The sequence below is a fragment of the Pleurodeles waltl genome, chromosome 4_2 (genome assembly GCF_031143425.1).
Source record: "Pleurodeles waltl isolate 20211129_DDA chromosome 4_2, aPleWal1.hap1.20221129, whole genome shotgun sequence".
In the NCBI taxonomy this organism is placed as follows: domain Eukaryota; kingdom Metazoa; phylum Chordata; class Amphibia; order Caudata; family Salamandridae; genus Pleurodeles; species Pleurodeles waltl.
This window is the reverse complement of record NC_090443.1, coordinates 405,058,682-405,077,621: the sequence shown is the minus strand read 5'-3', so window position 1 is coordinate 405,077,621 and position 18,940 is coordinate 405,058,682. Positions and strand designations below refer to the sequence as shown.

Below are 18,940 nucleotides of genomic sequence, written 5' to 3'. Positions count from 1 at the left end.
ATTATTGTTATTAAAGTCAACGCTAACCACTGTGTGATGTTCTGAATCCTGAGTTTGTGCTTCTCCAGACCAAGCACTCTTAAAAAAATGCCTACCATCATAGATGACGTGTAAATCCTACACCTTGTAGTCCTCTGTAAAGTGCTCCGACACCCTACAGAGAGGCTATGGAGAGAGATGAGAGGCCCTTATGGTTTTATTTCCTTTCCCCACTGCTTATGTGAAAAAGCTTTCTCAGATCTTATGTACCTAAAAAATAAAAATGCTTGGGAAATGTTGAATCTGACATGAGGATTCATCTTTCCTAAATACAACCAAGCATTGAAAAGTTAGTCGCCGACATGCAGCGCCAACCTTCTCCTTAAAATGTTTTGATTTTTGCATATTTTTTCCAATGTAAAAAAATTATATCTTTAGTAATTCGAAAAATTGTTTAGGCTGTTCTTGTTTGTGTGTTTTTTGTGAATTACTGTTTTAATGTTTAAATTTTAAATCATACAAATTGCTTGGGGGTCCCCGGCTTCCAGTAGTGATTCATTGGGGGTCCTCAGAAGTCAAAAAGTTGGGAACCACTGCAATAGGGCCTTCTTCAGTGCTCAGTCATAGGACTCCCTTATTTAGTGGGGTGTAGGTCGTCACCTCTGCCCCTCTGACGGAGGGCTGCCCACTCTATGTAGCAATCACCGCCTGCCTGTCGGGATTCTCTTTTCTGTAATAGGAACCGTTGAGAGTTTGCAGAGTGGGCGCCATGTTTATAGCACCCACTCGGCAAACTTTTTTGGTTCAGAGAAATCAAGGCCCGTATTTATACTTTTTTTAGCGCCGCATTTGCGTCGTTTTTTGACGCAAAAACGGCGCAAACTTGCAAAATACCATTGTATTTTGTAGCTTTGCGCCGTTAGCCGTCAAAAAGCAGCGCAAATGCGGCGCTAAAAAAAGTATAAATACGGGCCCAAACATCCATATTGGGAGTAGGTTTTCAGAAGAAAAAGTAAGCCCCTGTCCCTAACACCAAGTTTTCCTTGTGCCTGGGGGCGTTTATCATGTTCCCTGCCCGTTTTCACCATGACTCACATGGCGGACACAGTCAAGGGAAAATGAGTGATAGTTGTCCCACTCCCCAGAGCATTTGATGATTTTCACTGTGACACAGCGGTCTTATGGCGGAAGGGCTGCCGGGTCAAGGGTTACCACCGGCAGAGCCAAGGGAGGTTCCCCCATCAAAAATCCAGCAGTTTCTGTGACTCTGAATATAATGATGAAACTGCAGGTTTATCCTGCTCCGACAAACCCTATGCGAGGCCTCCAGTGATTAAAACAGGCAAAACATGGAGTACATTGTGGCTATTTTTGACTCTGATGTTGCTCGAGTACACTTTCGAAAATATCTTTCTTGCATGGTGCCCGAGATTGATTATATTTAGCTCATATATTTTGAATTTTTCATTTTCAATATTTTTATCGAAACTAGCAAGATGATTCTGTCTTGATTTCAATTTTTGCTAATGTGAGTTGGAGCCAGTGGTCATATTTCACTATCTGACATTCTAGAAATGTTTTTTTTTTCAGGAATAGATGCATTGGTAGGAATTTCATGGCAGAGTATGTTTTATTGTAATAAATCGCATGAAATTAACCACCGATATTCTTTACAAACAAGTCAAGTGCAATAAACTAGATATAGTGTAACTATCAATGACAAATAAATACAAACTGAAATAGGTGTTAAAGTGGCCATTACTGTTCTTTGTGGGATAACATGGCCGTTAGATGTGGTCACCTTCCTGACGTACTTGCAGGAAGTGAACAATATTTTGATCTAAGATTTTTAAACACTTCACCAGGGCCACCGCATAGTATTACATATTTACGATTTGTTGTAGTTTTTGCTCGGATAGCATGACTGCTTGATTCTTCAGAGAAACACATATGCATATCCATAAGACATCATGAATAAAATGCATTAGTTTGGGATACTACCACCCCCACAAGTAAATCACCCCAAAGGAACTACAGTGACATTTGTGAAAACTGAAAAAAAATAGTTTAAAAATAAATTCAATGCTGAATTTAATCATCTGAGGCATAGAACAAAAATCTTAACAAAATAAAAATGTATACAACAGTTGCATAGCTGTCATGTGGAGATTGTAAAAGTCAGTTGAGCTAGAACAAATAATAAATAATCTCCTATTTGAACCATGGTCTTCATTAACTCATCGTAAACCGATTAAGTTTTAGTGGAAATATGGACTTGCAGAGTCGGACTGGGACACATGATAGGCTCTGACACCAAAATAAGGGGCAGATTTAAGAAAAGTGGCACTGCATCCAATGTAGCGGCACTTTTCTTGTGCCCCTTAGTGCCCCCCTCACGCCACCATGTGTGCGCAGTATTTAAGATACAGCGCACCATGGCAGTAGTTAGGGAACTAACACTAATGTTTTGACGCTAGTTTGGGGCTTAGCAGAATCAGCGTAAAAATTGTTGACTCTAGTCCTGCAAAGTACATAGAGGCACATTTTAATAAATGGTGTGCCTCCTTTTAACACCGGCTCTGAGCAGGTATTAAAAATGCTGCTAAAAAAAGCCCATAGAAATCTTTTAGATTTCTTTCTGCCATTTTTTCAGCCCCACCTAATAGGGGAATGCCCCCCTTGTATGCACATTATGCCTGGCGCAGGCATAATGTGGTGCAAGGGGTTACAAAGTGGCGGATTGCATGCATTGCGCCACTTTGCAAATCTGGCACAGCAAGTTTTTTAAGCCTAACGCCACATTAGCGTGAAAACAAAATTACGCTAAAGTGGCGCTAGAGCTTCTTAAATCTTGGCCTAAATGTGGCCCCCATTAGTGAATTACAAAGCTAAAAATGGTCCAGTTTTGCAAATTGTGGCAGGAGTGTACTTTTAAAGATGCAGGGGCTTATTCATGAGAGACTTGAACCACCGGAGCATCACTTTTTCTGACGCTCCAGCAGCTCAAAACCTCTCAACCATATCTATGAGGTCACACAAAGCCACTTTGCGTGGTTTTGAATGGCCTCATAAATATGGAGTAAGACAAAGCAGCGCATGTCGTTGTGTTGCCTCACCCTCCAGCAGGGAGGCTTTCCAGGGGGGTTGGGGCGGGTTTTTCCATGCAACACCCATGGGTTTTGATGCTGCCCCAGATTTACTTAATCATGTAAACCAGGGGAAGCGCCAAAACCTTACGCCTCCCCAGGGGAGGCGAGGAGAAATATCTTTATTTTTCTTTGTTTTTTCCTCTTTCCATGTGTTCTGCTTTCTTCTGCACACATGGAAACAGGAAAATGCCTCTCTGAATTATTTTTGTACAGGAAAGTGCCCCTTCTTTCACAAAAACAATCCTGCATGCAATGCAGACACCCTTGCACCACGGTGCAAGTGTTCCTGCATTGGCACTAGGCAGCCAATTGTGCGCCAGCACAAGGGGAAAGGACAGGAATGCACCAAGTTGCATAAATACGGTGCCTTCCTGCCCTTTCACATTGGCTTAGGGCAGCACAGCAAGAAGACTTGAGGGGCTGCCCTATTCCAATTCCCCAGAAATAAGCTCCCCACACTGTATACATGTTTTGCAAGGTAAGACTGCATGCATTTGAGTTTTCTAGGGCAATGTTTGTGGTAAAAAACAGGAAATCAACAGTAAACACTGGTCCAGCAGACCATAAAATAGGCCCATACATAGCTTAAAAACTGGCCCGCACGCTGACCTTTCAGGTCAGCCCATCGGGCAAGTCTGAACTTGCAGGCTAGTCACACATTTTCTATAGTTTTATTTTTTCATGTAGTCTTTAACCCGTTCTCTGCGTCGGATGGCCGGGAGCTGTATGCACACATGGCACTTGAAATCCCTCTGGTGAGGGCACCAGAGGGATTTCCTTTGGATATTTTTATCCTTGGTTGCTGGGGAAGAGCTTCCACAGCAAACAAGACTAAAAATATCCCCACCCTGTAATGACGACAGGTGCACCGTGCACACCGACGTAATTCCAGGGAAAATAACAGTAAAATTAGCCGATCGGCTTATTTGCTTTCATTTTCTTTGGTGCTCAGGGGTATATCTCAGCCCCCTGAGCACTGATTTCAATGGGAGAGGTACCGCTGGGAAGGGGAGAGTCTCCCCTTTCAAAATCAGGGCTCAACTACCCTAGGCCACCAAGGAGGGGGGAGCGGCCCCTTGGGCAAGGTGCTTTTGCTCCTCCTATTTTATTTGAATATTAGTCTTTCTGCCCCTCCTGGGTGGCAGATGGGGGCAAAAGCCCCTAATCTGCCCCCCTGGGGTGGCACAAAGCCTATTAGGCAGCAGGGACTTTGTTTATATTTAGGAAAGGGTCGGGCTGCCCAGAATGGGCAAGGCATTGCCCCCACCCAACCCTACAAACAGGCACTGTATCTCTGCCCCCCCAGGGCAGAAAGCTCACTAGGCACAAGGGATTTAAAAAAAAAGAAAAGTCTAGAGCTGGTGGCTACCCAAAACAGGCACGACAATCCCCCCACCCCAACAAAAAAAGGCACAGTCTTTCTGCCCCCCCCTGGGGGTCAGATTGGGGTTTATTACCCCCAAACTGCCCCCCAGGGGGACAGAAAGCCCACTAGACACAAGGGATGTTTTTTAAATAAAAAAGGGGTGGGGCTGCCCACCATAGGCATGGCCATGCCCCCACCCCACATAATTGGAGACCAAAGTCGTTCTGCCTCCCTGGGGGGGCAGATAGGCTAATTACCCCCAATCTGCTCCCTAGGCATTGGCCCTGCTATTCTCCCACCCCAAATAAATGGGGTCACAGTCTTTCTGCCCCTCTGCAGGGCAGATTGAGGTTATTAGCCCCGATTAGCCTCTTAGCCCCTCTGGAGGCGGGGCAGAAAGGCCACTATATGCTAGGGAATAAAAAAATGAAAGATGGGGGTTGCCCGCCACCATGGTCATGGTTATGGCCCCACGCCAACTGAAGGACGTAACAGTTTTGCTGGCCCCCCACCCGAAGACTAAAACATCTCATCTCAATGGCAAGCAAGAGGGCATTTTACTCTTTTGGATGTTGCTTATACATATGGGCCCCAGGAGAGCTTGGCTAGCTGCCAGTATTGTCTCACTTGCGATGGTGAGCGGCTGAACTTTTTAGACTTGAGAATGCTGCCACCTGGAAAAACCTACCACATTCAGACTCTTCTGAAAACTAAACATCTGGGGGAGTCCAGGGTGTTGTGCTTCACATGCAGTCCACATCATTTTATTACCTGCAAACCTCCAACTTCGCCTGAAACCATGCATTTTCCCTACATTTATGTGATGGAATCTTCCGGAATCCACAGAAATCTATAAAATTCCTGCCGCCCAGCACTGGCCCATCTGTACAGATAAAAACTCTGCCCGACGTGTGTGGGTGCACAAAGTAGAGTCAGCGTAAAACCGTATGAAAAAAAAATGCCCTTTTGGAAATGCTTTGGTTCTCCCTCAATTTTTACAAGTTTATGGCCCTTTCATGTGCAAGGCACTTGGCCCATCTATACAAGTGAGGTCTCATTTTTATCAGGAGACTGAGGGGTACGCTGGGTGGTAGGATATTTGTGGCTCCCCTCAGATTCCAGAACTTTCCATCAAAGAAATATGAGGAAAATGTGTTTTTGCCAAATTTTGAGGTTTGCAAGGGATTCTCAGTGAAAGTACCTGGTGAGAGCCACACAAGTCACCCCATCCTGGATTTGCTTGGGTGTCTAGGTTTAAAAAATGTACAGGCTTCCTAGATTTCCCTAGGTGCCGGCTGAGCATGAGCCCAAAATCCACAGCGAGGCACATTGCAAAAAAAGGTCAGTTTGGGTGGAAAAATGTCATATGTTCACAGTGCGTTTTGGGGGCTTTTTATGACGTTGGCACTAGGCCTACTCACACAAGTGAGGTTCCATTTTTATCAGGAGACTTGGGAAAATGCTTGGTGGAAAGAAGTTTTTGGCTCTCCTCAGATTCCAAAACTTTCCATCACAGAAATATGAGGAAATGTTTTTTTAGACAAATTTTGAGGTCTGCATGAGACTCTGTGTAAAAGACCTGGTGAGAGTCGCACAAGTCACTCCATCGTGTATTCCTCTGGGTGTCTAGTTTTCAAAAATATACATTTGCTAGGTGTCACTAGGTGCTGGCTGAGCTAGAGTTCAAAAGCTACAGCTAGGCACATGCAAAAAAGTATCAGTGTTGTGGAAAAATGTGCTGTGTCCACCGTTTCTTGTCAGGGGCACAAGCCCTAACCTACAAGTGAGGTACCATTTTTATCGGGAGACTTAGGGGAACACAGAATAGTAGAACACATGCTATTACCAATTGACTTTCTCTTCATTTGTGCCTTTCAAATGTAAGACAGTGTGTAAGAAGTTATTTTGAGGAATGTCCTCTAATTCACATGCTAGTATGGGTATTCCCAAATTCAGAAATGTACAAATAACCACTGCTTCCAAACTCAATATCTTGTGCTTATTTCGGAAACCGATATATTTCCTTGATACCTATTTTTCACTCTTTTTTCAAATTATTTACTGTATACCCGGTACACCCTGAGTACATAGGGTTCTTGGTGAACCGACAAGCCCATATATATCCCTGCAACCAGAAGGGTCCAGCAGACGTAACAACATATTACTTTTGAAAATCTGTCATAGTTAGAAGTTACAGATGAAAACGTAGACGCAAATCCTTTTTTTTTAACTCATTTTCAATATTTCTTTTTATTTCAACTGCTACTTTCTGCGGGAGAACCTTGAAGAATCTACACAAATGACCCCTTGTTGAATTTGGAATTTTATCGTTTTTTCAGAAATGTATAGATTTCCGGGATCCGCCATTGGTTTCACACCCATTTCTACCACTAAGAGGACGGAGGTTGAAACCACAAAAAATAGTAAAAAATGGTCGATGTCCTAGTAAAATGCCAAAACTTTGTTGAAAACTTTGTATTTCTGATTCAACTTTGAGTGTTCCTGAAAGCTGGGAAGATGGTGATTTTAGCACCACAAACCCTTTGTTGATGCTATTTGCAGGGAAAAAAACTAACACTTTCTTCTGCAGCACTTTTTTTTCTCTCATTTTCCCCCCAAAAGCAAAATTCAGCTGTATTTAGGCTAATTTCTCAATCCCCTCCAGGGTAATACACAAATCCTGGGTACCTTTAGAATCCCCAGGATGTAGGAAAAAAAGGCCGCAAATTTGTCCTGGATACCTAGGCCCATATTTATACTTTTTGACGCAAATCAGCGCTTGGGCAGATTTGCGTCAAAAGGTTTACCGCCGGCTAACGCCATTCCAACGCACCAGCCGGTTGCCTTATTTATGGAATGATGTTAGCCGGCACTGTGGCCTGGTTAGCGTAAAAATAAATTACAGTAACCGCGCAGCAGAGGCGAAGGGAAGACTGGGGGTTGTGCGCCAAAGAATGGTGCAAGTCAGGTTAGAGTCAAAAACATTGGCTCTAACCTGACTTGTGCCATTTTTTGATGCACACCCCCCATGGAAATGACTCCTGTCTTAGCAAAGACAGGAGTCATGCCCCTCTGCCCAATGGCCATGCCCAGGGGACTCCTGTCTCCTGGGCATGGCCATTGGGCACAGTGGCATGTAAGGGGGCCCAAGTTAGGTCCCCGATGCCACTTTAAAAAAAAATTGTACTTACCTGCTCTTACCTGCACTCACCATGGATGGGTCTCCCCATCCATGGGTATCTTCCAGGGGTGGGCGAGGGTGGCAGGGGGTGTCCCTGGGTGCAGAGAAGGGCACCTGTGGACTGCTTCCATGATCTCTGACCATGCAAATGAGCCCACAGGTCCCTTAGCGCCTGCCCTGACCCAGGCGTTAAAAAACAGCGCAAATCCAGCTGGGCACCATGTTTAATGCCCGCCTCCTCCTGTGCGTCATTTTGATGCCGGATGATAAATAAGGCGCACATGCCTTGAAGTCATTTGTTGCACGGGAACGCCTACCTTGCATGTCATTAGCGCAAAGTAGGTTTTTACGTACAAAAAATGACTCAAACTCCATAACTTTGGCGCTAGACAGGTCTAGCGTCAAAGTATAAATATGGAGTTAAGTTTGTGCCTAATTTGCGTAAAAAAAGTGACACTATTCTGGCGCAAACAGAGTATAAATATTGGCCCTAGTGTGAAGAAAAAGTTATGGGGGCCTAAGCGCAAACTTCCCCAAATAAACAAAAAAAAGGCTTAGCACTGGGGGGATGCTAGCAGAGAAAGGGATAAGGAGAGGTTGTACACATCTTATAACATGGTCTAAATTACATCCTTTCTCTCTGTATAACACAGAGAAAAAGAATGGGGAGTTTGATTTAGACTACAAGGCGATTTCCATTTGAAATACACTTTGAGATTTTGCTTTTAACCTTAACTCCTGAATTTCTCTGTAGTTTCGTAACACAGGTATTTCTAGGGTCCTCTTCCTTTAAGATTCTGTTTTTCTTTTCCACTAGTTGTAACCTATTATTCCCTTCTTTTTTTTTTAAAACCTTCACATCATTTACCCTATTCCGATTCCACACACAAGCTGATTCCAACCTATGAGCATTGTAATGGATGCTCATCTTTCAAAATCTCCTTTTAACTTTTTACAGTTTTTAGCAGTCTAATGTATCTAATATTTGAAAGTTTTGATTGCCTGGAAGCACTCTTACTGTGCATGTTAAAAATGAATACCAGAAAATTGATAACCTTTGCGACTAAGTGAAAATTGTTTATATAAGAGCAGTTTCATCGATTTAACTGGTTAATATCAAACAGTGATCCAAGACCATTCCAACGGCAGAAGTATGCATGCAAAACCAAAGAAAGGTGACGTAACTTGACATAGCCTAACACGACAAAACATATCATAGTGCACAGGGGAGTGAAAACACAATGATCCATATTTATACTTTTTTGACACAAAACTGCGCAAATGCAGTTTTGCGTCAAAAAGTATAGTGACGGCTTGCGTCATTCCAGAGCGCCAGCCGGGCACCAAATTTATGGAATCCCGCAAGCCCACATTAGCCGGGTGGGGGTGGCAGGTTGGGGAAAGGGTGTTTTGCACCAAAAAATGACACTAGGCTGCTTAGAGGCAAAAAAAAAATGCCTTTAACCAGCCTAGAGTCATTTCCTGACACAAAACCATTCATCCAAATGACTCCTGTCTTATAAAAGAAAGGAGTCATGCCCACCACCCCAATGGCCAGCACAGGGGACAATGATCCCCTGGGCATTGCCATTGCACCAAGAGCCATGTAGGGGGGCCCATGTCAGGGCCCCCAATGGCACTTTTAAAAAAGTCTTTAAATACTTACCTCTACTTTCCCTACTTACCTGGGGTTGGGTCCCCCTATTCTCAGGTGTCCGTCTGGTGTGGGTGGGGGTTCCTGGTGCTTGGGGTGGGCACCTGTGGGCTCTTTCCATGGTGCTTGATAATGGAAATGGGTCCACAGTTCCCCAACGCCTGCCCAGACCCAGGTGTTGAATAATGGTGCTAAACAGGCTTAGCGCCATTATTTAGGCCCGCACCCCCGTGCATCTTTTTTGCTTAGGGGCTTAGAGTCATTTTTTGGACGGGAACGCCTACCTCGCATCCCATTGACGCAAGGTGGTTTCACACATCCAAAAAATGACTTTAACTCCAATATTTTTACCCTAGAGAGGTCTAGCGTAAAAATATAAATATGGAGTTAAGTTTGTGCTGAATTTGCGTAAAAAAATGACGCTAATTCAGCGCAAACAAAGTATAAATATGCCCCAGTTTTTTGTAAAATAATCAACATTTTTGAAGAGTTTCAAAGAGAGGGAATGAGTGTGTGCGTGTTTTTGACTGTGTGTATGTAAAAAGTACTGGTGAAATCCGACAGACACCTCACCCTACCCAACTGAAAGTCCCTGTACACAACAATTTTCCAGAAAATACATTTATTGGGGTGGTGTAATACCCCAAATTCCCACCCAGAAACGACGAGTCTGACAGTGCGCATAGTGGATTGGTACAACTCACAGCCTTAAATAACAGCATAAGAACAAATCACAAATATGTAACATAACGCAGCAAGAATTTGGTTTAAAAGTTCGAAATTTTAGGTTTGAGGAGGCAAAGATTAGAATGAAAATGTGAGATAAAGTTTGACATTTAATCACTCTTTGTAATTGGAAATTAGTTTGCAACTCAAACGCTCGACGTGATTTTAATTCTCTACAAATTAATGTTCTTTCTAGAGGCACACACCCACGCTGCACAGTACATGAAATCCTAAACCCCGTCTTGCTCTCATCATAGTGCTACTCATGAGTTATTCCAAACTGCCAACAACCCAGTCAGTAACAGCTTGCGGGCCGCAGAAGGGGCGGGGCGGGGAGGCACGGGGGTAGGGAATAAACATTTTTTTTTTTTTTTTTTAAATCACTTACCTTCTCTGCCGCTCTTCTGTCCCTCGATACTCCTCGCTGCAGGCACAGGATCACAGCCTGCTCTGCGCCAATCCTGACGCTGCTCAGAGCACCGTCAGGATTGGTTGGGAACCCCCAGGCAGGGCGCTGCCAGGCAGACTGGGATTCTGTGCAGGCTCTCTCCAGCACAGCAACTGTGTGTTTGGCTGGCCCGGCACTGCTGGCCAAACACACATGCGCTGTGAAGGGTGAGTGCTGAGCACTTCCCCTTAGTGCAAGTCACCCCATTGCCCCACCCCTTTCAAAGAAAAGGATAATAAACATAGTTTATTATCGTTTTCTTTAAAAGGCTTTGCAGCTGACGCTGCTGGCAGGGAGGGGGGCGATGCTCCTCTGCCCAAACGGAGGAGCCACCACTGAACCTACTCCTCCGCCCTCATCCTGTCTATAACCTTAATCTCAACACTGTTAATACCTGTGATTCTAACTTTAACACTAACTATAACCCACTCCTACCCCGAACCCTAACACTAACACAAACCTTAAAGGCACTCTAATGCACAAACTCACCCTTATGTTACCACTTCTCATACGTTTATATTATGGAACTTTTCTTAGTTTTTTTTCCAAAACGTTTATTTTCAATCTTTTGTTATTCATATTCTGACTGTTTAATTTTAAGTTTAAACCTAACATGAAATAGCACCACACACAGCACAAAGTAGTACAGCATAAAATAGCACAGCAAATCATAACAGCATCACACAGCTACTTAGCAACATGGAGAAAAGGCACATCGGGTAATGCTCAGTTCTGCCAGAATCTGCAGAAATCGATTTATTTAAAGTGAGTTTCCCCAAAAGATTAAAGCACACAAGAAATCACATTATAATGTGAAAGTCTTTCTTGGTCGTTTAATTTTCTATTCTGGCAAATTAATAAATGTAGTTGCAGATATGAAACTTATGGTAAACACAATACAAGCAATGCATAAACAAGCTAAAAAAAGCCTTTCCAATGCAATGGGTCTCACATTTGCTCGAGTTAGAGCTATTAGCGTTGTAAACTCCTAACCGGACTTTTCTTGCCACACAAACTAAAAATGAAAAGATAAACAGTTTCACATAAGTGAGCCGATGGCCACCATGAGCGCGAAGCAAGCACACAAAAGGAAACAGAAGTTTGCTCGCATTGAAAGGTATTGGCAAAAAGGCAATTATCCATGTTACCTGCAAAAGTGCAACTATCTATGTAGAAGGATAGATGTCATAATGCAAAGCACACAACTACTGCCCAGCGAGATCACGCTGCCTGCTAAACAAAGAGAAAAAGTAGTTCAAAAACCATATGGAAAACATGGACCTCGAATGTATTCAATAGTTGGCTGGTGCGCTCGTCGAGGGCTAAACACCAGAAAAAGGCATGACATATGTATGTCTATTACTAATCAAACCAAGCAAATTTTAAAAGGCAAACCCACGAACCAACCAGACTGATGGGCATGGGTACAAGCCCATAGGGCAGAGGTCTTCAAACTGGGGGGAGGGCCCCCCCAGGGGGGCCTCAAGTGATCACAGGGGGGCGCCAGACTCTGGCCGAAAGAAGCATTACACAGATAACAGGCCTTTGTTTTAAGCAGAAGAATGTTATTGCATCTTTAAAAAGGTAACAGTACTTAACTGCAATGTTTAAATAGGTCTAGACATATTTAAACATTGCCACCTTTATACAATAATTGCGAAAAATTCTGAGGGGGGGCAATGATTTTTCAGCTTGGGGGGGCGCGGCATTAAAAAGTTTGGAGACCTCTGCCGTAGGGAGATAACAACAGGCACAGAGCGTTTTGCGCGCTCAAACATAAAAAATATCAATACGTTAGATGGCAGTGATACATCTGTGATGGAATCCCTTCCTCCCTCTCCCCTAGCTAATCTCTACATCAGCACCAAAGTACAGGGATAGAGGTTTCCTAAGTGACCTGGCCCACATATACCTTCTTATAAGTTAATATTCTCTCAGTCTGCGGCATTATAAGATAACGTTTGGCAGTGCCTTAAACTACTTTGGATGTATGAAGCCACACAGAGCCACACAAGGTAGCTTCGTGTGGCTTAGTAAATCTCACTTAAGCCCTTGTGTTGCCTTGCATTGTTATGTGAGATGCAACAGCAATGCAAAGGCTTAGTAAATATGGGCCATAATACATATATGTTATGTGCTCGAGGGGCAAAGCACGTGGCATTGTGAAGTATAATTGTGGCATCTGTGGAGTACTTCATTACAATGGGTGGAGTAATGCAACAGAGTGGGTGGAGTAACATCATGGCATCCTTGAAGTACTTTAGAAGTATGGATGGGGTACTATCATAGTTCGGATAAAGGAAAATGATGGCATGAGTGGACCATTATCCCTGCAGTACCATCATAGCAATGGGTGGAGTATCATCATAGTATGCATCGCCATCAAAGCACAAACACATTTGCATTGACAGATATATGAAAAATAAAATCCTGATAGCATAAAAGGCATGATCATAGACATGGACACCAAAGCATGTTTATACCACTAAGGTCTGCATGAAAGGCCTCCAGACTGAAAAATCACTAGAGTGTAATGCCAATGACAGTGAGAGCTCTAACGATAGTCAAAACATAAGAATGAAACACGTGCTTCATAAGTATCCTGGAGTTGAGCACATGGCAGGAGTGTGCAAAATAAGAATTCTACCAGCAAAATAGTGCAACGTTCTTTAAAATGTTTGCAAAGCTTCTGTGATTTGCTGAACTTCACGGGCAGCTACGCTTCCCTACAAAAAGGTTTTGAGGAATGTTTTTGGCATAGAGTTCAACCACTAACGAGGTTTTTTGGGGTTTTCAGTAATAAATCTTCCCTCAGAGGAAATCCTTTGTTCTGCCTTCCTGGGCCAGGGCTGCCTGGACCCCAGGAGGGCAGAAACCTGTCTGAGGGGTTGGCAGCAGCAGCAGCTGCAGTGAAACCCCAGGAAGGGCAGTTTGGCAGTACCAGGGTCTGTGCTACAGGCCACTGGGATCATGGAATTGTACCAACAATGCCAGGATGGCATAGAGGAGGCAATTCCATGATCTTAGACATGTTACATGGCCATATTCGGAGTTACCATTGTGAAGCTACATATAGGTAGTAACCTATATGTAGTGCACGCGTGTAATGGTGTCCCCGCACTCACAAAGTTCAGGGAATTGGCTCTGAACGATGTGGGGGCACCTTGGCTAGTACCAGGGTGCCCACACACTAAGTAACTTTGCACCCAACCTTCACCAGGTGAAGGTTAGACATATAGGTGACTTATAAGTTACTTAAGTGCAGTGGTAAATGGCTGTGAAATAACGTGGACGTTATTTCACTCAGGCTGCACTGGCAGGCCTGTGTAAGAATTGTCAGATCTACCTATGGGTGGCAAAAGGAATGCTGCAGCCCATAGGGATCTCCTGGTACCCCAATACCCTGGGTACCTCAGTACCATATACTAGGGAATTATAAGGGTGTTCCAGTATGCCAATGTGAATTGGTGAAATTGGTCACTAGCCTGTTAGTGACAATTTGGAAAGCAGAGAGAGCATAACCACTGAGGTTCTGGTTAGCAGAGCCTCAGTAAGACAGTTAGTCATCACACAGGGAACACATACAGGGCACACTTATGAGCACTGGGGCCCTGCCTGGCAGGGTCCCAGTGACACATAGACTAAAACAACATACATACAGTGAAATATGGGGGTAACATGCCAGGCAAGATGGTACTTTCCTACATGTGTTATTTCTCAAGAACACACAATTGTTTTGTTATAGAACTACCATGTACGGTGCACTAAGGGCCCGATGTACGACGTCTTTATGCGGTCGCAAAAGGCAAAAATCACTGTTTGCGACCCCAAAAAGACCAGGTACGATGTACCATCCCTATTTTGCAAGTCGGTACGCAGTTACCGACTCGCAAAATAGGGATTGCAGCTCGCAATTAGAAGGGATCTTCCTGAGGGCGTCCCTTCCTAATTGCAAGTCACAGTGGTATGTATTCACAGTCACAAAACAATCACAGTTAACACCAATTTCAAATTGGTGGTAACCCATTCGAAAACGGGAAGGGGTCCCCACTGGACCACTTCCCCTTTGTGAATGCATGCAAAAATATTTTTTCAGAGCAGACAGAGGTCCCACAGACCACTGCCTACTCTGAAAGAATGAAAAGAAAACTTTTCATTTTTCTTTTTCTTATGCAGCCCGTTTTCCTTTAAGGCTGCATTAAAGAAACTGCTTTATTGAAAAGCAGTCACTGACGGTGCTCTGTTGAGCCCAGCAGGTCACCATCCTTGTGAGTGCTGCCATTCCCAATGGGGTCGCAAATTGTGAGGTACCTCATGAATATTAATGAGGTAGGTCATTTGCTACCACATTGGGAATCGCTAAATGTGTCTGAGACATATTTGTACATTTCATTTTGCGAGTCTCTAATCGCGATTCACAATGAATCGCAATCAGAGACTCGCAAAATTAAATGGTCGTACATCTGGCCCTAAGTGCTTTAGTTTCTTTGTGCTCAGACTTGTACATCGAGCTGTTGAATTAACTCGGTTAAACAATAATTTGTAGGAAAATGAAACAATAGTCTCATACCCAGAGCTTATGATACGTTACAGCTGAAAATGAATGTGTAAAAATGTGTAAAAATGCCTCATCATATTTTAGAGGCATGAAGGCCTTTGATAAGTTTTGCCACCATTCTTGGTAAATCTTCAGCTTCAACTGATAATTCTCTGATATGGTCACTTTCACACAGTGAGTCTGCTGTACAAACACCCTGCGGACTGCAGCCAAGCACGACAGAATGGTAATACCACCAGCGGCATGTACACCATCTACCTAGGAGGCGACGTCAGCAAACCCATGGAAGTGTACTGTGACATGTCTACAGACGGAGGTGGATGGATTGTAAGTGACTGAAGAGAGCAAGTGTATGCACCATGGGCAAGAATGGAATGGGATTTACCTTCAAGTGTAGACCTACTGTGCATGACCAGCAATAGGGTTGGTTTGCATGGGTTCTAGGTGCGCATAGAATGTGGGTGTATGCACCGTAAACAAGGGCAGAGGTTGATTTAATATAATAAAACAGAGAGTAAATGTCAACTGTGGCATGACCACAAACAGAACTGGATGGGATATGACTGATAACACCTTGTAGATGTATTGTGACATTATCACTGACATAGTCCACAGGGGACATAACCACTAATGAAAGTCAATGGATCGTAAGTGACCGAAGAATTCAGGAGTATTGCGACATTGCCACAGCTGGGCATCTACGTATTGTGAGGGAGTATGAAGTGTATGCATGCTCTGACATAATCACTGATACACATGGCTGGAATGTCAGGGTCCCAAGAGTGAGGGTGACTTGACCACTGACAGGGGCAGGTGGATTCAAAGTGAACAAAGAGCGCAGGTATATTGGGACATCCCCACAGACAGGCACGGTTGAGTTATACTGTAAAATACACATAATTGAGTGTGGGGGAATTGTATGTAACCACAAACTGAAACTATACTCTAGCTTGACAACTGACAAAGCTGTACTAATTATAAGCCAACACAAAGTGTGGTTTAACTGTGGAATTGCCACCAATGGGCATGGGTGGATCGTATGTGGCCATATAGACTGTCTCTAGTGTGGCTTGAGCATCAATGGGGTTGGATAGATTTGTAAGTGACCATAGAGAGTGGGTGAATTCTTACATGATCCCTGAATTGTAAGTGGCCATGTAGTGAAAAGGTATTTTGAACACAGGAGGACGTCTGGCTCATAGTTTATTCTTGTTTTGATATTTCTTGAAAATCACTAACTTTGGGAACCCTTGCGGTGGTTGTATTTCTATTTTTCTTTTCAGTCATAGAGTCCCCAGTTGGAATGAAGAAAGGAATGATGTGGGTCAGGAATGACCAAAGGCAGGCAGCAAGATAATTGATAGTTACTTAAATTGGCCCAATACTAGTGTTGAGCATTGACTTGACATTTAGCACATACACGACAAATTATTTGACCTTATACTTAAATATAATAATAAAATACAATACCATATTGGACCTAAATAAAGTTTTATATTTATTATTTGAAATACATTTTAAACATTTCTAACGTGTCCCCCCTTTGATCAGCAGCCTGAAAAATTATCAGAGACCACTTGAGAAAAATGGTTTAGACTGTACAGAGGTTCAATATGAAACCTAAGAACAAAAGCCTTTATAGAACTAATCCTGGAAAGTAAATTTACTCATTAAGAAACTATAATGTAAATACTCTCTGAAACCGAGGTCTGGCCTTTAATGCACCACTGGAAAGTCAAATCAATAACTGTCCTCTTTCTATTTCCATCTCTTGCAGGTGTTCCAAAGGCGAAATAGTGGCAAGGTTGATTTTTACAAGAAGTGGAGGAATTACGTGGATGGTTTTGGGGACCCACGGGATGAGTTTTGGATAGGTAGGTTTGAAGAGGTGGGCAGAGAGATGGGTAATTCTCTCAGATCTGCTGTATTCCACCCATAACATGAAACTTGGGTATTTTTTCCTTGGGTGGACGTTCTCCTGGTTATAACACTAAGAATGGACAAGTGGAGGTGGAAGAACTGGACAGGTTCAAATGAGTTGGTGACTATAGCACTAAACATAAAGTGAGCCTATGAATGGCTAATGTAAGACATGGCCTGTACCACAGTTTTAGGCTAACAAGTTTCTCAAATAGTTGAAGAGCCTGGGGCAGTGGTACTTTACCACCTTCTTGTCATATCTGTGGTTGGTAAAGAAGAAACTGTTTAGGACCATGAACCGGGGCTCATCTGGAAGCAATACAGACTGGACACCTATTGTGCCAACTGTCACTAATGGGATCCTGACTACGCCATCCCATAGAACTAATATACAAATTCTATGTTCTGCTGAAAACCATAAGTGTAAAATCAACCAAATGAGATGCAAAACATATAAAAATGCAAACGGATTACTACACAAACTCCCCTCTTAAAACAAAACATAAACAAAGTAAACAAAGACATAATTAAATAGAACTAGATACTGAACATGAATGATTTTGGATAAGAGCCCAAATCCTCAATGCACCTATGTAATTAATCAGCTTTTTCAACTTTCTACCTAACCTTGTAAACACACATGGTTCATTTTCACACTCCTCCAAAATCATCTCTAAAGAACCATCAGCAAGTGCTCCACTTTGAGTGTTCGTCCCCAGACATCCACATCACCAGCTGCATCACATTCACATTCACCATCACCTTCATTACCATTTCCAAATTCTTTACAGACCTGTCCATGATTATAAAGGACACCCTCCCCAGCTCTCTATAAACCATTTACTGCACCATTCCTCATATAAAGCATAATGTGATCATTACAATCAGGAAACACCTTTCTCTGATCTCCCTTTAACACAACAACATCACATTTAGACCAACATAGTTAATCTTCTTTCCTCACGAATTCTGTTAGTGAGCTCAATTGAGAAGCTTGACTAGGAACTAGTTAATGCCATTGTATGATGTTTCACATAAAATTTCCTTAAATATTCTACATTTTTAGAATTTAATTGGACTCTGTTGTCTGATATTAACTCCTGGGGTGGTCCTTGAATATAGAAAACCCCCTCCAAAAAGGACAACACCACATCAGTATTGGCATTCTCCACAAACTCCTGATTAATCCATTTAGAATAGTAATCAATAAGAACAATCAAATAGTGTTTATCAACTGGCATGCCAAAATCAATTGCAACTTTCTCCCATGGTTCATTGAGTAAAAGAACTGTAATCAGAGGTTTACTTTCTAATAGTTATATACATTCACTGCACCCATCCACAAAATCCTCAACCTGTCTATCCATTGATGGCCACCAGAAAATCTCAGATGGAATGTTCTTAGTAGCAGTACATTCCAAATGCCCTTTATGAGCAATTGATATCGTATTTCCCACAGAGCCCCAGAAGGAATAAACCTTACTCCACTCAGCAACACACAATCGATCTTCCTCCGCTCAGTGAAAACCTGTGCACGGCTGCGCAAATTCTCATTTCACACACATCTGCTTAGAACAGGCTTTACACATATTCTCACCAACTCTCTGTAAGCAGCATTATCATCCATTACTAACCTTCATTCTTCATCTGATACACTCACCAAACACAAGTGTAAAACATCAACTGTAGTAACATGACATTCTTCATAGGTAATTGATAACACTCAACTCTGTCTAAGAGTGTAAGATGGCACATAGGGCCTGATTACAACTTTGGAGGAGGTGTTAATCCGTCCCAAAAGTGACGGTAAAGTGACGGATATACCACCAGCCGTATTCCGAGTTCCATAGGATATAATGGACTCGTAATACGGCTGGTGGTATATCCGTCACTTTACCGTCACTTTTGGGACGGATTAACACCTCCTCCAAAGTTGTAATCAGGCCCATAGTCTTATTT

The 18,940-nt window shown here is 43.0% G+C and overlaps 1 protein-coding gene and 1 long non-coding RNA gene across 3 annotated transcripts in view; one reads left to right on the top strand and one right to left on the bottom strand.

Annotated features, from left to right (window-relative positions):
• The window catches only part of TNN (tenascin N), a 164,973-nt gene that overhangs the window by 106,227 nt on the left and 39,806 nt on the right, over window positions 1-18,940 (top strand). For both annotated transcript variants that reach the window (XM_069231574.1, XM_069231575.1), the window contains 2 exons: window positions 15,237-15,388; window positions 16,839-16,935. In XM_069231574.1, coding sequence (XP_069087675.1) covers window positions 15,237-15,388; window positions 16,839-16,935 — 249 coding nt within the window. The remainder of the gene's footprint in view (window positions 1-15,236; window positions 15,389-16,838; window positions 16,936-18,940) is intronic.
• The window catches only part of LOC138292799 (uncharacterized), a 169,041-nt gene that overhangs the window by 143,575 nt on the left and 6,526 nt on the right, over window positions 1-18,940 (bottom strand). The window lies entirely within an intron of this gene.